General features: G+C 35.9%; 1 protein-coding gene across 2 annotated transcripts; it reads right to left on the bottom strand.

Annotated features, from left to right (window-relative positions):
* Positions 1 to 7,750: 7,750 nt before the first annotated feature.
* On the bottom strand, positions 7,751 to 14,508 carry LOC101250349 (uncharacterized). 2 transcript variants are annotated; one of them, XR_011212232.1, is made up of 5 exons: positions 13,952 to 14,508; positions 11,420 to 12,356; positions 9,455 to 11,345; positions 9,220 to 9,356; positions 7,751 to 8,455 (listed from the first exon to the last, which is right to left on the bottom strand). XR_011212232.1 is itself a non-coding variant. In XM_004248769.4 (5 exons), the coding sequence occupies exons 1-5, from the start codon at positions 14,182 to 14,184 to the stop codon at positions 8,293 to 8,295; spliced, it is 1,566 nt and encodes a 521-aa protein (XP_004248817.1). In that variant the 5' UTR covers positions 14,185 to 14,508; the 3' UTR covers positions 7,751 to 8,292. The 2 variants fall into 2 exon arrangements, 1 of the variants encoding a protein (XP_004248817.1); XM_004248769.4 differs by having other exon boundaries at positions 11,250 to 11,345.
* Between the last annotated feature and the right edge of the window lie 677 nt (positions 14,509 to 15,185).

Genomic DNA, 15,185 nt, shown 5'->3' with positions numbered 1-15,185 from the left:
AAATATAAGTCAGATGTGTTTGAAACTTTCAAGAAGTGGAAAGCTGAAGTTGAGAATAAGACCGGTTTGAAAATAAAATGCCTAAGATCTGGCAATGGAGGAGAGTATGACGAATCGGAGTTCAAGGCATTCTGTGCAGCTGAGGGAATCAGATTGATGAGAACAGTTCCTGGTAAGGCAAGGCAAAATGGAATTGCTGAGAGGATGAACAGAACTTTGAATGAGCGTGCAAGGAGTATGAGGATACACTCTGGGCTGCCCAAAACACTTTGGGTTGATGTTGTGAGCACAGCGGCATACTTGATCAACAGGGGACCATCAGTTCCTTTAGGGTTCAAGATTCCAGAGGAGGTGTGGACAGGAAAAAAACTCAAGTACTCACACTTGAGGACTTTTGGTTGCACAACTTATGTTCATGTTGATCCAGTAAAGAGAGACAAGCTTGATGCCAAGGCTGTGAAATGTTACGTCATAGGATATGGTTCTGATTTGTTTGGTAACAGGTTTTGGGATGACAAGAACAGAAAGATTCTGAGACATTATGACGTGACATTTGATGAGTCTGTCCTGTACAAGGACAGAGAGCAGAAGGTTCTAGAGATTACAAAGCAAGTGGGAGTTGAGGTTGAGTTGGAGAAGAGTAACCCAGAGATGCCGAAGCAGATAATCAACCAACTCCTACTGAAAAATCTGAAGTGGAGCAAGTTACACCTGAGCAGGTGTTAAGGAGATCATCCAGATCCATCAGGGCACCAGATAGGTATTCACCTTCATTACACTATTTATTACTGACTGATGAGGGGGAACCAGAGTCTTTTGATGAGGCCCTACAGGTGAAGGATTCGATCAAGTGGGAGCAAGCCATGGATGATGAGATGAGGTCACTTGAGAAGAATGACACATGGGTGTTGTACTGAGTTACCTGCAGGGAAGAGAGCTTTGCTGAACAAGTGGGTGTTCAGAATCAAGACTGAACCAGATGGCAAAAGAAAGTTCAAGGCTCGTTTAGTGGTTAAAGGATATTCACAAAGGAAAGGTATCGATTATGCTGAAATATTCTCTCCTGTTGTGAAGTTAAGCTCTATTCGAATTCTATTGAGTATTGTTGCATCGGAAAATTTGCATCTAGAGCAAATGGATGTAAAAACAGCGTTTTTACATGGAGATTTGGACAAAGAGATCTATATGCAGCAACCGGAAGGATTTGTGGTTCCAGGCAAGGAAAACATAGTGTGCAAGCTCACCAGGAGCTTGTATGGACTAAAGCAAGCACCAAGGTAGTGGTACAAGAAGTTTGACTTATTCATGACCAAGAGTGGATTCTGCAAAGATGAAAAGGATCCTTGTTGTTACTTCAAGAAATACATTGATTCATATGTCTTTCTACTCTAGTATGTGGATGATATGTTGATTGCAGGATCTAGTATGAGAGAGATTAACAATCTAAAGACAAGGTTGTCTGCAACGTTTGAGATGAAAGATTTGGGTCCAGCAAAGCAGTTTTTGGGGATGAAGATTTCTCGGGATAGATCTGCTGGCACTTTAAATCTATCTCAGGAGTTGTACACTGAGAAGGTTCTGAGCAGATTCAGGGTTAATGATGCTAAACCCAGGACTACTCCATTGTCAAATCACTTTAAATTGTCAAAGAAGCAGTCACCCAAGACTGCCGAGGAGCGTGATCACCTGGCACTTGTTCCATATGCTTCAGCAGTCTGTTTGATGTATGCTATGGTCTGCACTAGACCTGATATAGCACATGCAGTGGGAGTAGTTAGCAGGTACATGGCGAACCCTGGGAAAGAGCATTGGGAAGCTGTGAAGTGGCTTCTGAGATATCTGAGAGGTACATCTAGTACTTCACTTTGTTTTGGCAAAGGCAAGGTGACTCTACAAGGTTTTGTGGATGCTGATCTTGGTGGGGATGTTGACTCGAGGAAGAGTACATCCGGGTACATTTACACCATAGGTGGAACAGCAGTGAGTTGGATGTCCAGGCTTCAAAAGTGTGTTTCTCTTTCATCTACTGAAGCTGAGTATGTGGCAATAGCTGATGCTGGGAAAGAGATGATATGGCCGGCAGATTATCTTGAGGAATTGGGCAAGAAGCAGAGCGAGAAGATTCTTTACTCAAATAGCCAGAGTGCCTTACAGTTGGTGAAAAATCTAGTCTATCATTCGAAGACAAAGCACATCAGAAGGCGATACCATTTCACTAGCAGGGTAGTGGAGGATGGTGATATGTGCTTGGAGAAGATAGAGGATGCAAAGAACCCGACAGACATGTTGACGAAATGTGTTGATGTTGGGAAACTGAGGTTATTTAAAACCTCGATTGGTCTTCTGTAGTTGTTGCTACAGATGTTGCGGTGTGGTAAAGATGTTGATGATGAAGAGATTTTTTTTGAGAATGTATTTTTTGGATGACTGAGTCAGTCGCCAAGTGGGAGAATTGTTAGGTAGTGGAGCCTGATTAATTTTAGGTTTTCCTATTTATTCGCTTTTTTAGGCTTTCCAATTTATTCTCTATTTTAGGTTTTCCTATTTATTCTCTGTAATAAAAAATACTCTGATTTATTAATATAGATATACCTCACCGCCATGGAAGTTTACTCACGGGGTTTTACCACGAAATATTGGGTTTTATTTCTCTCTGTAGATCTCTCATCTCTTTCTCTTGAAAGTTCTTGTGTTCTTCATTCATCTAGTGTGTGTGCGTGAATTCGATCCTAACACCAACAGACCTAAAAAAATTTACCTGGTAAACCATCAGGTTCACACGAGCCACCTCCATTGAGATTGAAAATTACCTTTTTCACCTCATCGTGGTCCAAAATCTTTTCCAAATATCTTTTCTTCTCAGAGACTAGTAATACTGGAATATGAACTAAGAGTGTAAAATCTGTAGCATTTCTATGTTGAGAACTAATTTTGACAAAAAATAACAGTGAGAAGAGATATGTTTCCCTGATCTTCTAACCATCTACCTTGCAAGTCTTGGATTTTTCTTCTTATCATCATTTTCAAACCAACTGTAACAAGCCTTCTTTTGCCAAAATGATTCCTCTAAAGCTAAATATTGGAGTATTCAACTTTATCCCTTTGCATCACAATTCTATTCTCAGCTGATTGACCTTCCTCAAACAACTTTTATTTTAACTTAGCAATCTCTTCCCTGATGATTAATATTTGAAAATATCCCCAAATGCTTCTCAACTTCACAAAGTTAAAGTTTTCTTGATCCTCTTAATATTTCTTTTAAAATCCAAAGAAGGATTATAAGAAAATTTAGAATTTTAATTCATTCTAACCACTTCCTTAAATGATTCATAAGAAGTCCAATTTTTTTTTTAAAAAAAACTAAAATGCCTGCTGAAATTTTGCGGCACATTCTGGTAAGAAAATAGGAGGGGCATGATCAGACCCACTTTTAGGGAGATGTTCAACATCTTATCGAGAGTACAATATGGAATCTGAATTGTACAAGGAAAACAAATATTTAAAAATTACGTATATTAACTTAATTTAAATATAAATTAAAAAATATAAGAAGATTTTTTTAAAAAATATTTACTGACGTGGAAACATTTGTGTACAAACACAACCAACTTACTTGATTGGAGGTTCCTAAGCACAAAAGGTGTACAAAAATATGAAAAAATAAATCTGAGAGAGAGGAGGGGGGTGGGTGGGAAGTTAATATGACCCTCCTTAAGTAATGTGTGTTGCTGAAATTTCAGTAATAGTTCATGGATACTTCTGCATTATCGCTAAAATATAAGATAAATTACTAAAATTATTTTTTGAATAATACACAATTATTAATAATAATAACTACTACCTTTTTTTTTGTATTTTCTTAATCTATAGAAAAGAATAACAAAAGAAACAAAAAAATGTATTTTTTTTAAAAAAGTAAAACTAATCTATGCATAAACACAATTTACACACACACAAACAATAAGAAATATGCATAAACACAATTTACACACACACAAATAAAAAGAAGAGATTAACTTGTATCCATAGACAAATTACACCTCAGCTCATTTTAGAAATATTTATTTTTTAAATTATATTACTTATTATTAATATTTAAATAATAATAATAATAATAAAAGTATTATATGATAACTTGAACTCTAAATTAATTGTATGAGTTTGTTTAGGATTCTTCTTGGTTGCCAAAGATAAAAAGATATTTTGCAGTGTTTTCTTGTACTCATTAGTTTTACCTCATTCTCCATCGACGCCATTGAAGCAATTTGAGACAATCATCAATGATAACTTTTTACTTTTTTTAAAAAGAAAATCTTGACTAATTGATTTCATAAAAAATATTATTCATAACTTATTAAATCTTCTTTCTAACATGAAAAGTTTTTGGATAGATGCTTCCATTGCTTCAACTTTTCTCTTCTTAGTTCATTTTATCGACAATACCAAAATTAATTGAAAATAAACTTTGATCCATATACATTCATTTGTATTCCAATTTGTTTAAGTAATACTCAAAGTCGATAGTATAAAAAATATTTGAATGTTATTCCAAAACAATCTTAAATTTATAGAGCGTCTTTTAAAAAAAAAAAAGAAGCTAAAAGAATCACTAATCTTTAAATATGAAAATATGATAATTAAATTAAAAGAAATAAGTATTTCTAAAATTAGGTGTAATTCTTTTTATCCATAGTCAGTGGATATAAGTTATTTTTAACATTGTATTTATATGAAAATGTACATTATTGAAATGTCTAAACAATTAATTTAAAATTCAAATCTTAAAAGATGAATAATTATCTTATCCGTAAAAAAAATACCTAACCCCGTAGCCCACATTTTTAAGATTTATTTATTTTTTTACCTCAAGGCTTTGTATGCCCCATTCAACGCCTTGCTTACATTATAGATGAGTGAAGGCCTTTTCCCCCGGCACAACACCTAAGGATACACCACTAGCATCACACACTACCTCAAATGGTTCGGAACAATGATAAACAATGATAACTGGAACCGAAATCAACTTCTCCTTCAGACACTCAAAAGCTTCCATGCAAGCCTCATCAAAAGCAAACTTCTTCTACAAGGGGTGTGTAATCTTTGAAAAGTCAATGATAAATCAATGGTAAAACTCCCGTATGCCCCAAAAAATTTCTGATCCCTTTTACAAGAGATATGAGGAGGCAATTTCTCAATAACCTCAATCTTGACTTTATCCACCTCCAATTTCCTTTTCAACAATTTTGTGGCCTAGCACAATGTCCTCCCTCCTTCACCATAAATTGTCACTTCTCCCAATAAATATAGGATCAAATTAGTTTCTTTACATATCTCTACTGCCCTGCTAAGATTTAACAAATATTCATCAAAGGAATCTCCAACTACAGAAAAATTATCCATAAATTACTCCAGTATAAAAAGATTGGTATAACAAAAGCAACTATCTAAGAAGCAGTATCAACCTCCACATGTCAATATGTCCAGTATTTGATCCATGAAAGACATTGAGAAATAGTCTTTCAAGGTCCATTTGTTCAGCTTCTCATAGTCCACTGGACTAACCCAACCGCTATCAGACATTGGGTATACCACACCTACATTTAATGAACTCCTTTTTCACCACCTCTTGTATAGGCGAGTAATCACCTCTGATGATCTTTCCTCGAGTTACACTCCTTTTCCAAATGAATTTTGTGCGTGTAGATTTTAGAAGATATACCGATTATATCGACAATGGTCCAACCAGTTTCCCTCTTGAACCTTCTCAACACTATCACAGTGGTTGAATATGATCCAAACACTAATATATAGCCATGATAGTTGATAAAATATTTCTTTCACCTAAAAACACATACCTGAGATAGTCGAGCAATTCTTTAACTCCAACATTGGTGGCTCCTCAATAAATGGTTTAATCGGAAATGGGATATTCTTCAAGTATATGTTCAACTTCTTTGGGGAACAAGGATATGATCTCATACTCTACAAAGCATTTATTATCTCCTCCATACCTTTGATACACTCGCCATCAAAATTCATAATTACTACAACTAAGGTCTCAACAGTGAACCTCTCCTCAACATACACCTTAACCACTTCTTCTTCAGCCACATCAATCACTGATACAACACTCATATCTCGTGGCTGCTTCATTGACTGACACACATTGAATTTTACCTCTTCCTTGTTTAACCTGAACTTGAGCTCACCGCTGTCCATGTCCACTAATGCTCTACTTATGGCCAAAGATGGCCTCCCCAAAATCATAGGAACCTAAAAGTCCATCTCAAAATTTAGAATACCAAAATTGACACGGAAGATGAAACTTTCTACTTTTACCAACACATCTTAAAGAATGCCGACAAGCCTCTTAATTGACTGGCATGGTATTAATAACCTCATAGTGGTCCGTTTGGGGGCTTCCAAGTCCAACTGCTTGTATATGGAAAGTGACATGAGGTTTATACTGCCCACATATCACAAAATGCCCTTGCAAAATGAAATACATCAATTGTGCAAGGAATAGTGAATGTCCCTGTGTCTTCTTTCTTTTTTAAACAAAAACCTTATAGCAATAGTACTACAATAATGCAAATTATTTGCCGGCCCGAAACTGACCAAGTCTTTCATGAACTTAGCATAATATGACATAACCGGGCATCCTACCAAAGATATATTTGCTGAAAGTTGATGAAGTATAGATGAATTTCAAGAACTTACTATCCTGAGCTTCCTTCTTCAGCCTCCGCAGAAATAGAGATGGTAGTCTAGGAATTGGTTGCAAAGGTTGTGATACCTCGGGTTGTGAACAGTAACACTAGGCATTTCTCTGAATTAATGTAGTGAACAGTTTCCCCAGATGATAAAGAGTGCGAATCCACCAGTTGACTCATGTTAAAAACTGTCAAAACCATCAAACATTAGACCTTAAATAGAACTCCTCAGCTACATTTTCACTAATTACAGTTCGCAACTACACTTATGTATTTATATTCATTGTTTCTTTCACGGGTTTAAGGGAACTAATACAAACATTAACTGATTCATATAAAAATGACTACATATTACGCGGAGAGAAGCGAGCGAGATCGAGAGAGGATAAATGTATGTTGTATTTGTTGTATCACAAACACAATTGATAGAATATAAATACAGTTGATGTACACAAATATAGTGTTTTGAATACAATTAACATAAAATACAAATCTCCCACATATATTTGATTAGTTACAATTGATACATTACACATTTGACGGAGAGAATGAATGCACATTGTGTTTGTATGAATCATGAATAAAATTGATATAGAATACAATTGATATAAAATACAAGATAGTTTTTTGAATACAATTGATAGAAAATACAATTTCTCGCCTATATTTGATTGAATACAATTGATACATAATGCATTTGAATAGATTTCTTCTTATTGACGGGGTGAGAAGGGGGGTTAGAGAGAGGAAGAACAAGAGAGAAGGCAGTGGGAGGAGAGAGAGAGAGGAGAGATTTGCTATAAAATCCCATATACAACTAGAAATTGTAATATTTAAACTTAAATGGTTAATCATAAGAACCTATTAATATTTGTCATGTTGCATAATTTTTCCTTGAAGGACATCGTGTACACATCATAAAATATCATGAATAGACTTCCCCGCTATATTTTTTATAAATTAAGGAATATTCAAGGTCCAAGTCTACTACTTGCCTGCATTTGAAGACAATACATCCTTGGCTCAAAACTATAGGGTGCAATAAAAACATTAAGATACATTAATATATATGACAAATATACAGGAGTTCTGCATAATCAGCTTATTCCCCTATGTTACAGGAACCAAAAAATAGAAAAAGAAAAGGCAAGCATGAAGACAACTACATTTAACTGACTCACACCCTACACTTTCAAATAGTTTGATCTGAACAAAACTGCCACTAAATATAAGAGGGTCCATCAAATTAGACCTTGGGAAGCATTTTTCTAATTCTTTCAGAAATGGAACACTACATCTGAAGTTCACATGCGAGGTGATGAAGGTTTACTACTTACTTACAATGCAAAGTGGAATTGCTCATCTCCAGTTCCATTTTTCAAATGAACACTTCACACAATTCAAACCATGTATTATGCTTTCTTCTTCTGCGGTTTGTTGAAAATCATGCAGCACACTTTTCTGTATAAATTCAATGAATTAATTTTGTGAAGTTTGCCTTTAGCGGAGCCAATCATTCCCTTTACTGTATGCTTCGTCGGAATTGATCTCTGTAAAGCAAGCTTTCAAACTACACCAATCATTCCCTTTTACCCTCTTGTGTATCATCTTCTACATCAGAACTTTCACTATCTTCCTTCTTATCCATTTTGATAAGACCAATGTCACCTTGTGGAGTTTCTTTGCATAAGGATTCAGTTTCTTCATCCTCGTCTTCACCCCTTGCATCAGAGTATGCATATCTGGAAGGAAAACTGTGTCAGTTAAGAGCAATAAAAGGTAAAGGTTGAAGGGGAGTTAAAGCCTAAAAACACTTCAGAACTTTTCTCATCTTGTTGAAATGTCTGGCTGTAAATTCAGGAAAGAAATTGTCTTCTAACAGAAGTAAAACTAGCTTTGCTACGTTTTTACCCCTGACAAATTGCTACAGTTTAAAGATAGGTAACTTTTTTGAGAAATGGCAAGTCCAAAAGAATGGTAGCATTAGGAGCCTGCCCTTTTCTTCATTAAAGGGAGTTTCTGGCAGTTCCCAAACCTGGATTCATTAGGATATTGGGTTTATCCTGTTCAGTAATGGTAAACTTTGCAAAAGTTGAAGTAGTATAAAACTCAATAATTGACTAGATAAATGTTGAAATGGTGAAGTTTAATCCTTCACACACAAATTGAGACAAAACATGTAGAGATGGTGTAATTGGATTGAACAAAAGACCTGTTACTACAGATAGTAACATGGAAGGTGGAGGAAATATGAAAGGAAAAATTAAGTATAAAGTATAAATGAAATTGCAGACTTCAGTTTTTCATGCTTTAGTCTTTTGAAGAACCAAAAACAATGTCATGTCAGGATAAAGCACGGATGCATTCTCTTTTTCAAATAATGCATATGTTGCATCTCTTTCAGGCAATTAATGTTTGACCATTTTTATCTTCCTGCATTAAATGATTTACTAGATCACTCGAGATTAAAAAACAACACTATTTATGACTCTTCCAAAATATTTACCGTTGTGAGGTCTGAGATGGTGCCCATAGGTAGCAGATGACACACAGCAGTCCAAAGGCGAGAATGTCCCAGAAAGCGGTGATGATCCAACCTCCCTGCCACCTCTCATTGAAGGGATCTGTTGCTTTGAAGTAAACCTGCAGGAAAGGACTAGACGATTTAAGCTCTGCAGGTTGTGGGAATCCCTATAACATTCATCCAGGATTAAAGAGAAGACCATTAACAATCAACATACTTGGATATGATGATGGGGAAAACTGAAATACAACCGATCAGCCAAATGGAGCTGGTAACAGAAGTTTCTTCTAAAACAAACTCCGGCATACAGGCGATCACTGGTGCCACAGATCAAACAGATTGGAACTTTGTTTTCATACACTAAACCCCACCCTGCGAAGCCCCTCCACTTCTCATGTTGTCAATAGTGGCTTTATATTTGCCCTTGCAGAATCAAACACCCAATCTCATGATTGTAAGTGGAGGGTTGTTCAACCAGACTATCCTTGTCTTGTCAACAGGGAAAAGAAGGATCCTTTCAGTAGGAGAAGATCTGACAGTATGATCAGTTCCACCCCGAAGAAGAAAAGAAACCACAAGAGCATACTGTACTTGGTAGTTCCATAGCTTGCTAGGTAATGTGATCTTTAATGGGAAAATTGTAATGGAAATAATCACGGATTTCCAATTAGCTGACGGACAGAAGATATACTATGGAATGGGATTTTGTTTTCCTCAAAATTTGGAATATGGAAAGTTGGGGTATGAAATAGTCATGAAGAAACCTAATTCTTTTAGGATTATTTGGGTTCCCTTTTACGAACCTACAAGTTACCCCAAAACTCACACATGACAGCGGTTGAAACTTGAACAACATTTCCAAGTACCTTTAAAATAAAAATTACTGAGAACCACCCTATAATATTTAATTACCACGTCAAAGTCGCATAGCTCATGGTAAAGAGGTATATGGTACATAGTGAAGATGAGTCAATAATGAAATGTTTGGTTAAGTTCTTTCTCTTACTCCAAAAGAATTTTAAAAAAATTAGTGCTTCAGCTGGTATATATTAGCTGTATCAACTACAACTGATTGTATGACATCTCTTGGGATGGTTGAAAAATTCTTCTCTGAGTTGAAGACAGGCTCCAAGCGCCAGAATAACAAAAGATAATAGAAGAACAATATTAATAGTATTGACAAGAAGAAGAGAGCAAAAGGTGCTTCAACAAGAATCAAACTCTCCCATAGAAAAGAGAGAAATCATTCGGCTACAGACTACTCTATAGCTCGACCTCCATGCTCCCTTATCTAGGGTCATGTCCTCGATAAGTTGAAGATGCTTCATGTCTTGTCTAATAACTTCTCCCTAATTCTTCTTCGGTCTACATCTACCTCTCCTTAGACCTACCACGACCAAACTCTTACACCTACTCACTCCTAACTGGAGCCTCTGTACACCTACTCAACAAGAATCATACTCTCCCATAGAAAAGAGAGAAGTCATTCGGCTACAGACTACTCTATAGCTCGACCTCCATGCTCCCTTATCTAGGGTCATGTCCTCCATAAGTTGAAGATGCTTCATGTCTTGCCTAATAACTTCTCCTCAATTCTTCTTTGGTCTACCTCTACCTCTCCTTAGACCTACCACGACCAAACTCTTATACCTACTCACTCCTAACTGGAGCCTCTGTACTCCTCTTCACATACCCAAACCATCTCAATCTTGTTTCCTTAATCTTGTCCACCAATAAAGTCACTTACCCCTTTCCCAGTATATCTTTGTTCCTAATCTCATCTCTCCTATTATGCCCACATTTTTTTTGATAAACAGTAACTTTGTATTATATCCAGAAAAGTGCTTAGGTAGTACTGAAACCTTATCCTAGTATGCCCACATTTAGTGAACCTTTTAAACAAGGAAATTACGATAGACCTAAGGGACAAGCCTCTAAGTAGTCATATCATGCTGATCAAATTAAAAAGCCCTATTGATTTAATTTCTAAAGTTCATGCATCAAACACAAACCTCATATCCAATCCATGCAACTGAAGCAATGACAGTGATTGCTAATGCATTTGAAAATTGTCTGTAAATATCCAACTTCACAGAACTCCTCTTTGCCTGAAGAAAAACAAGTCGTGAGAGAGTCAGACGTTTTATGAGAAAAAAAGGAAGTGAAAAAGTAAGATATCAACCTGCAGCTGCTCCAGTGTCTTTGAAAGAGAAGTGAAAATCCATAAGATCAAAAATGCATCTAACAACGCATCAGGAAGGACCAACATAATTCTTGCTCGCCCTGCAATGTCATTTATTGCACCAACGTATTCGGTAATGTTTAGCAGTATAGAGGCCACAAAATAGGTTATTCCAAGAAGGAGCACCTTTGTGGTGAGACCACCAAGGGTAGGGCGAACAACACCATAACCCATTGAGATAGAAAGAATAAGAAGGCGTGAAACAGTTCTCCTTGTGGATCCAATTGTAACAACCCAACTCGTGAGTCCCACAGGCCTTGCACCAGTATTGTTGAAATAAGCATAATCAAAATACCAAAATATCATCTCTAATAACCCAAGGGCAATAACTCCAGTGATGCAGTACTGGAGCGGCAGAACGTCCTGCCGGTGTCTGACATACTGAAGACACCAGATTGCAGTGAGAAGTATATATGCCACGGTCATTATAGCATAAAATTTCATTAGGGGTGACATTCGACCAGGCAAATATCCATCAGGATTTTTCCATACTGTCCTCCCAGATACCTTCATTCCCTTAAGCTTAGGATCACATGAAATGAAGAAGAGGTTATACATTCCCGTCTTTTTTATGTAAACCTCCTTCTTCTTCAATTGGACTGACAACTGTCTTCCTTTAAAGTTTACATTCAACACCATTGGCCAATTAGCATCCGTCACTGAAGGTGTTCTAATGACTTCACCTTGCTTGCAACCTTCAAGTTTAGCAAGATCAGCGGTGCAACAAATGGACCTTTGCCCACCATATGGCGAACCACCAATATTGTCACGATCTGCAGCCTCAAATATTATGATTTGAATCAACCCACTACTATACGCCATAGTTGGATGCTGGTCTGCAGCTGCTTTGCTCCTCCAAAATGTGATATTCTCAAACCTTTAAATGTTCAACTCATCAGATACTAATGCAAACAGGTTACAAACAATGACACTGAGCACCTCCCCCCCCCCCCCCTCCCCCCCCCAAAAAAAAAAAGTAACAGTAATAACAGTGGCTTGTTTTATTTTGGTCTCATAAGCTAATTACAGAAAGCTGGTCCAATTCAATATGTTCATCTTTCTCTCACATATATTTTGGAAGAATGTCTTACTGTGCATATTGCATCATATTTTCCATCGAAAGCATCGATTTCCATCTCGAGGCACTATACCAGACCTACTCTATCTTTTTGACTAAGGTAACATATCATACCTACACTGTCTAATATACCACCAATCCAGCCAGTCAAATAACTTCAATAACTAGCCCATAGTCAACTCTAAACTAAGATATTCCTTCTGTCCCATTTATAATGGATTACTACTATTTAGGCAGTCAAACGATTTCCATATTACTATGATATTAAGACATTTCTAGATATTCCATAGGGATATGTGACATCTCCTACTTCTTATATAGTTGAAGATAGAGATTCTTTTTTAATTAAAAAATTAGAAACTAATGTTTGAAATCACAACGAAAATGTCATGTGGTTGACGCTCATACATTTTTTGACTCTTATATTCTGTTTTATGTCAATCTTTTTTGGGACAGAGGGAGCATCTCATTTGCTCGAATTCTTTGGAATTAACATTATCTTGACTCAACCTCCCCACTTCCCATTTAAGGGGAGAAAACCTTGGCACCAAAATGTCTAGTATGACATCTTTTAGCAGCAGTAATTTCAACCTTTGTCCTGCTATCTAATCTTAGAAACAACTTAGTGACAGTTAAATCCAACCTTTAAAGTCAGCCTAAGCCAACAAACAGATTTAATCTTACTGTGTATGATTAGCTTCTTCAGTGGTGGAGTTTTTGTGTTTGTAAATCAACTCAAACATCCATGATAACTCAAAAATCTATCTATCAGTATTATCCCTTAAATTGCACAAACATCACAATAGGTCTTCTGGAAATTTAATAAAAAGTGCAGACCAAGTATCATTTTAGATCTGACCATCTTCCATAATAATTGTGGGTTATCTATCATAACCACACAGATAAATCTGCAATTACATATCAACCAGCTACCAAAGGTGGATCTAGGATTTAAAGTCGGTGGTAATGATGTACCTAACATACAATATATGTTTACAACAATCTCAATCAGTTCAATGGTTACAGTGTACATAACATATATACACTTTGCAATTATGAATGAACCATCTATCTAGGTGGATCCAGGATTTAAAGTTGTGTTCATTTTTATACACATTGTTAAAGTTGTGTAATATTCATCTTCATTTTTATACAGATATTGTTAAAGTTTTAGGTGGATCCTGGATTTAAAGTAGTGCAATATTCTTCTTCTAAAAAAAAAAACTTAATAGTATCTTAGTCAGCTTGATCGCCCCGACAGAACAAACCAAAAACTTGGACGGATGGGAACAATGTCCCTCAGCTGGATTTACACTTTGATTCCTAAGCTCACTTGAATATAAGTATACACAGACATATATATAGTTAGAGCCCAGAGTAATTGAAAAGTTCACCTGATATAAGATAGGCCATCATGGGCGGTAGAGCGAAATGGGCGACGCGGTGGAGGAACGAAGCGGGAGGAGGCGACGCCTTCACTTCCGCCGGAGACAAGGTAAGCATTTCCGACTTCTCTGAACGGATCTCTGTTATAGATGTGAATTGAGGATTCCACTGATGTGAAGAGTGATAATAGTATAGCGAGAGTGGGAAGTAGTACCAAGCACTGGACTGAAATGCACGCCATGGATGAAGGCGCAAATCCAGGCGATGAATTGAGAGAGGATGGAGAATAGATCGGCGAGTTTGGTGGAGGTTGAGTGAGAGAGAGAAGATATCGGAATTTTAAATCTGTTAACCGGTGAAGATGTTGCTTCTTACGCGCCTGTAAAGCGTGTGCACCAGTCCACCAGATCTCGCTGCAATTAAACTTAAAGCAACGTATTTTCTTTCCTTTCTTCTCTCTTTTTAACTTTCTTTTTGTTCGAGGTTAAGTAATTGTCAGGCGTCATAATCGAAAATAGCAAGAATTTGAGAGCTTGAGTTATAATTGCGAGCCTAATATAAGTATGTAACTGTTGTAATGAAAATAAGTTCCACACTAACCGATCGGTTGGTAGAGTTTATAAAAATAATGTAAAATATATTTGTATTAGATCTTGCATTATTAATATTTACATTAGTTATGTAAGCATTATTTCTTATACATTGTTTGGTTTGATTTATTAAAACTTACAAATCTTGCATAATTTCTATTTGAAAATATATGTTTACAAAAATATCCTTCATACTTATTTATTTTTACACTTTCTTGCAAGTTGCAACAAAGTTATTTGCTAAAACATCATCAACTCCTCTTCTTCATCTTCTTCTTCTTTTTTCTTTTTAAAAATAATATTAAATAGTTATACTATTTAAGTCAAAATATTTTTGTGAAAAGTTGGAAAATAATTTTTTAAAATCAAATTTATCGCCACAAAAGTAATTTTTCTTATTAAATCATGTTGAAATTCGTTCAAAAAATATATTTAAGAAGTCATAAAGCCTATTAAAACATCAACAAATTAAAAGACATAGAAAAATAAATGAAAATAAAAACACATGACAACAAAGAAAATTTAAAAGAAAAGGAAATGTTTCAAAAAGGCTTTGAGAATAGTTTTGTGATTATTTAATCTAATGCAAGTTTTAAATATAATGCATTGCATAATTTTTTTAAAAAAAAGATTGTTTAAAAAAATACCCTCC

Source organism: Solanum lycopersicum, chromosome 10 (assembly GCF_036512215.1).
Source record: "Solanum lycopersicum chromosome 10, SLM_r2.1".
Taxonomy (NCBI): domain Eukaryota; kingdom Viridiplantae; phylum Streptophyta; class Magnoliopsida; order Solanales; family Solanaceae; genus Solanum; species Solanum lycopersicum.
Note: the sequence above shows the minus strand (reverse complement) of the source record. Positions and strands in the feature narration are given on the sequence as shown.

What these genes read in the sequence shown, in the direction of transcription:
- LOC101250349 (XM_004248769.4), bottom strand. Translation starts at nt 14,184, where the DNA reads ATGGCGTGCATTTCAGTCCAGTGCTTGGTACTACTTCCCACTCTCGCT. An exon ending in GATGGCCTATCTTATATCAG is followed by an intron (nt 12,357 to 13,951) that starts GTGAACTTTTCA and finishes GAACATTTAAAG; the next exon opens with GTTTGAGAATATCACATTTT. An exon ending in AGACACTGGAGCAGCTGCAG is followed by an intron (nt 11,346 to 11,419) that starts GTTGATATCTTA and finishes GTTTTTCTTCAG; the next exon opens with GCAAAGAGGAGTTCTGTGAA.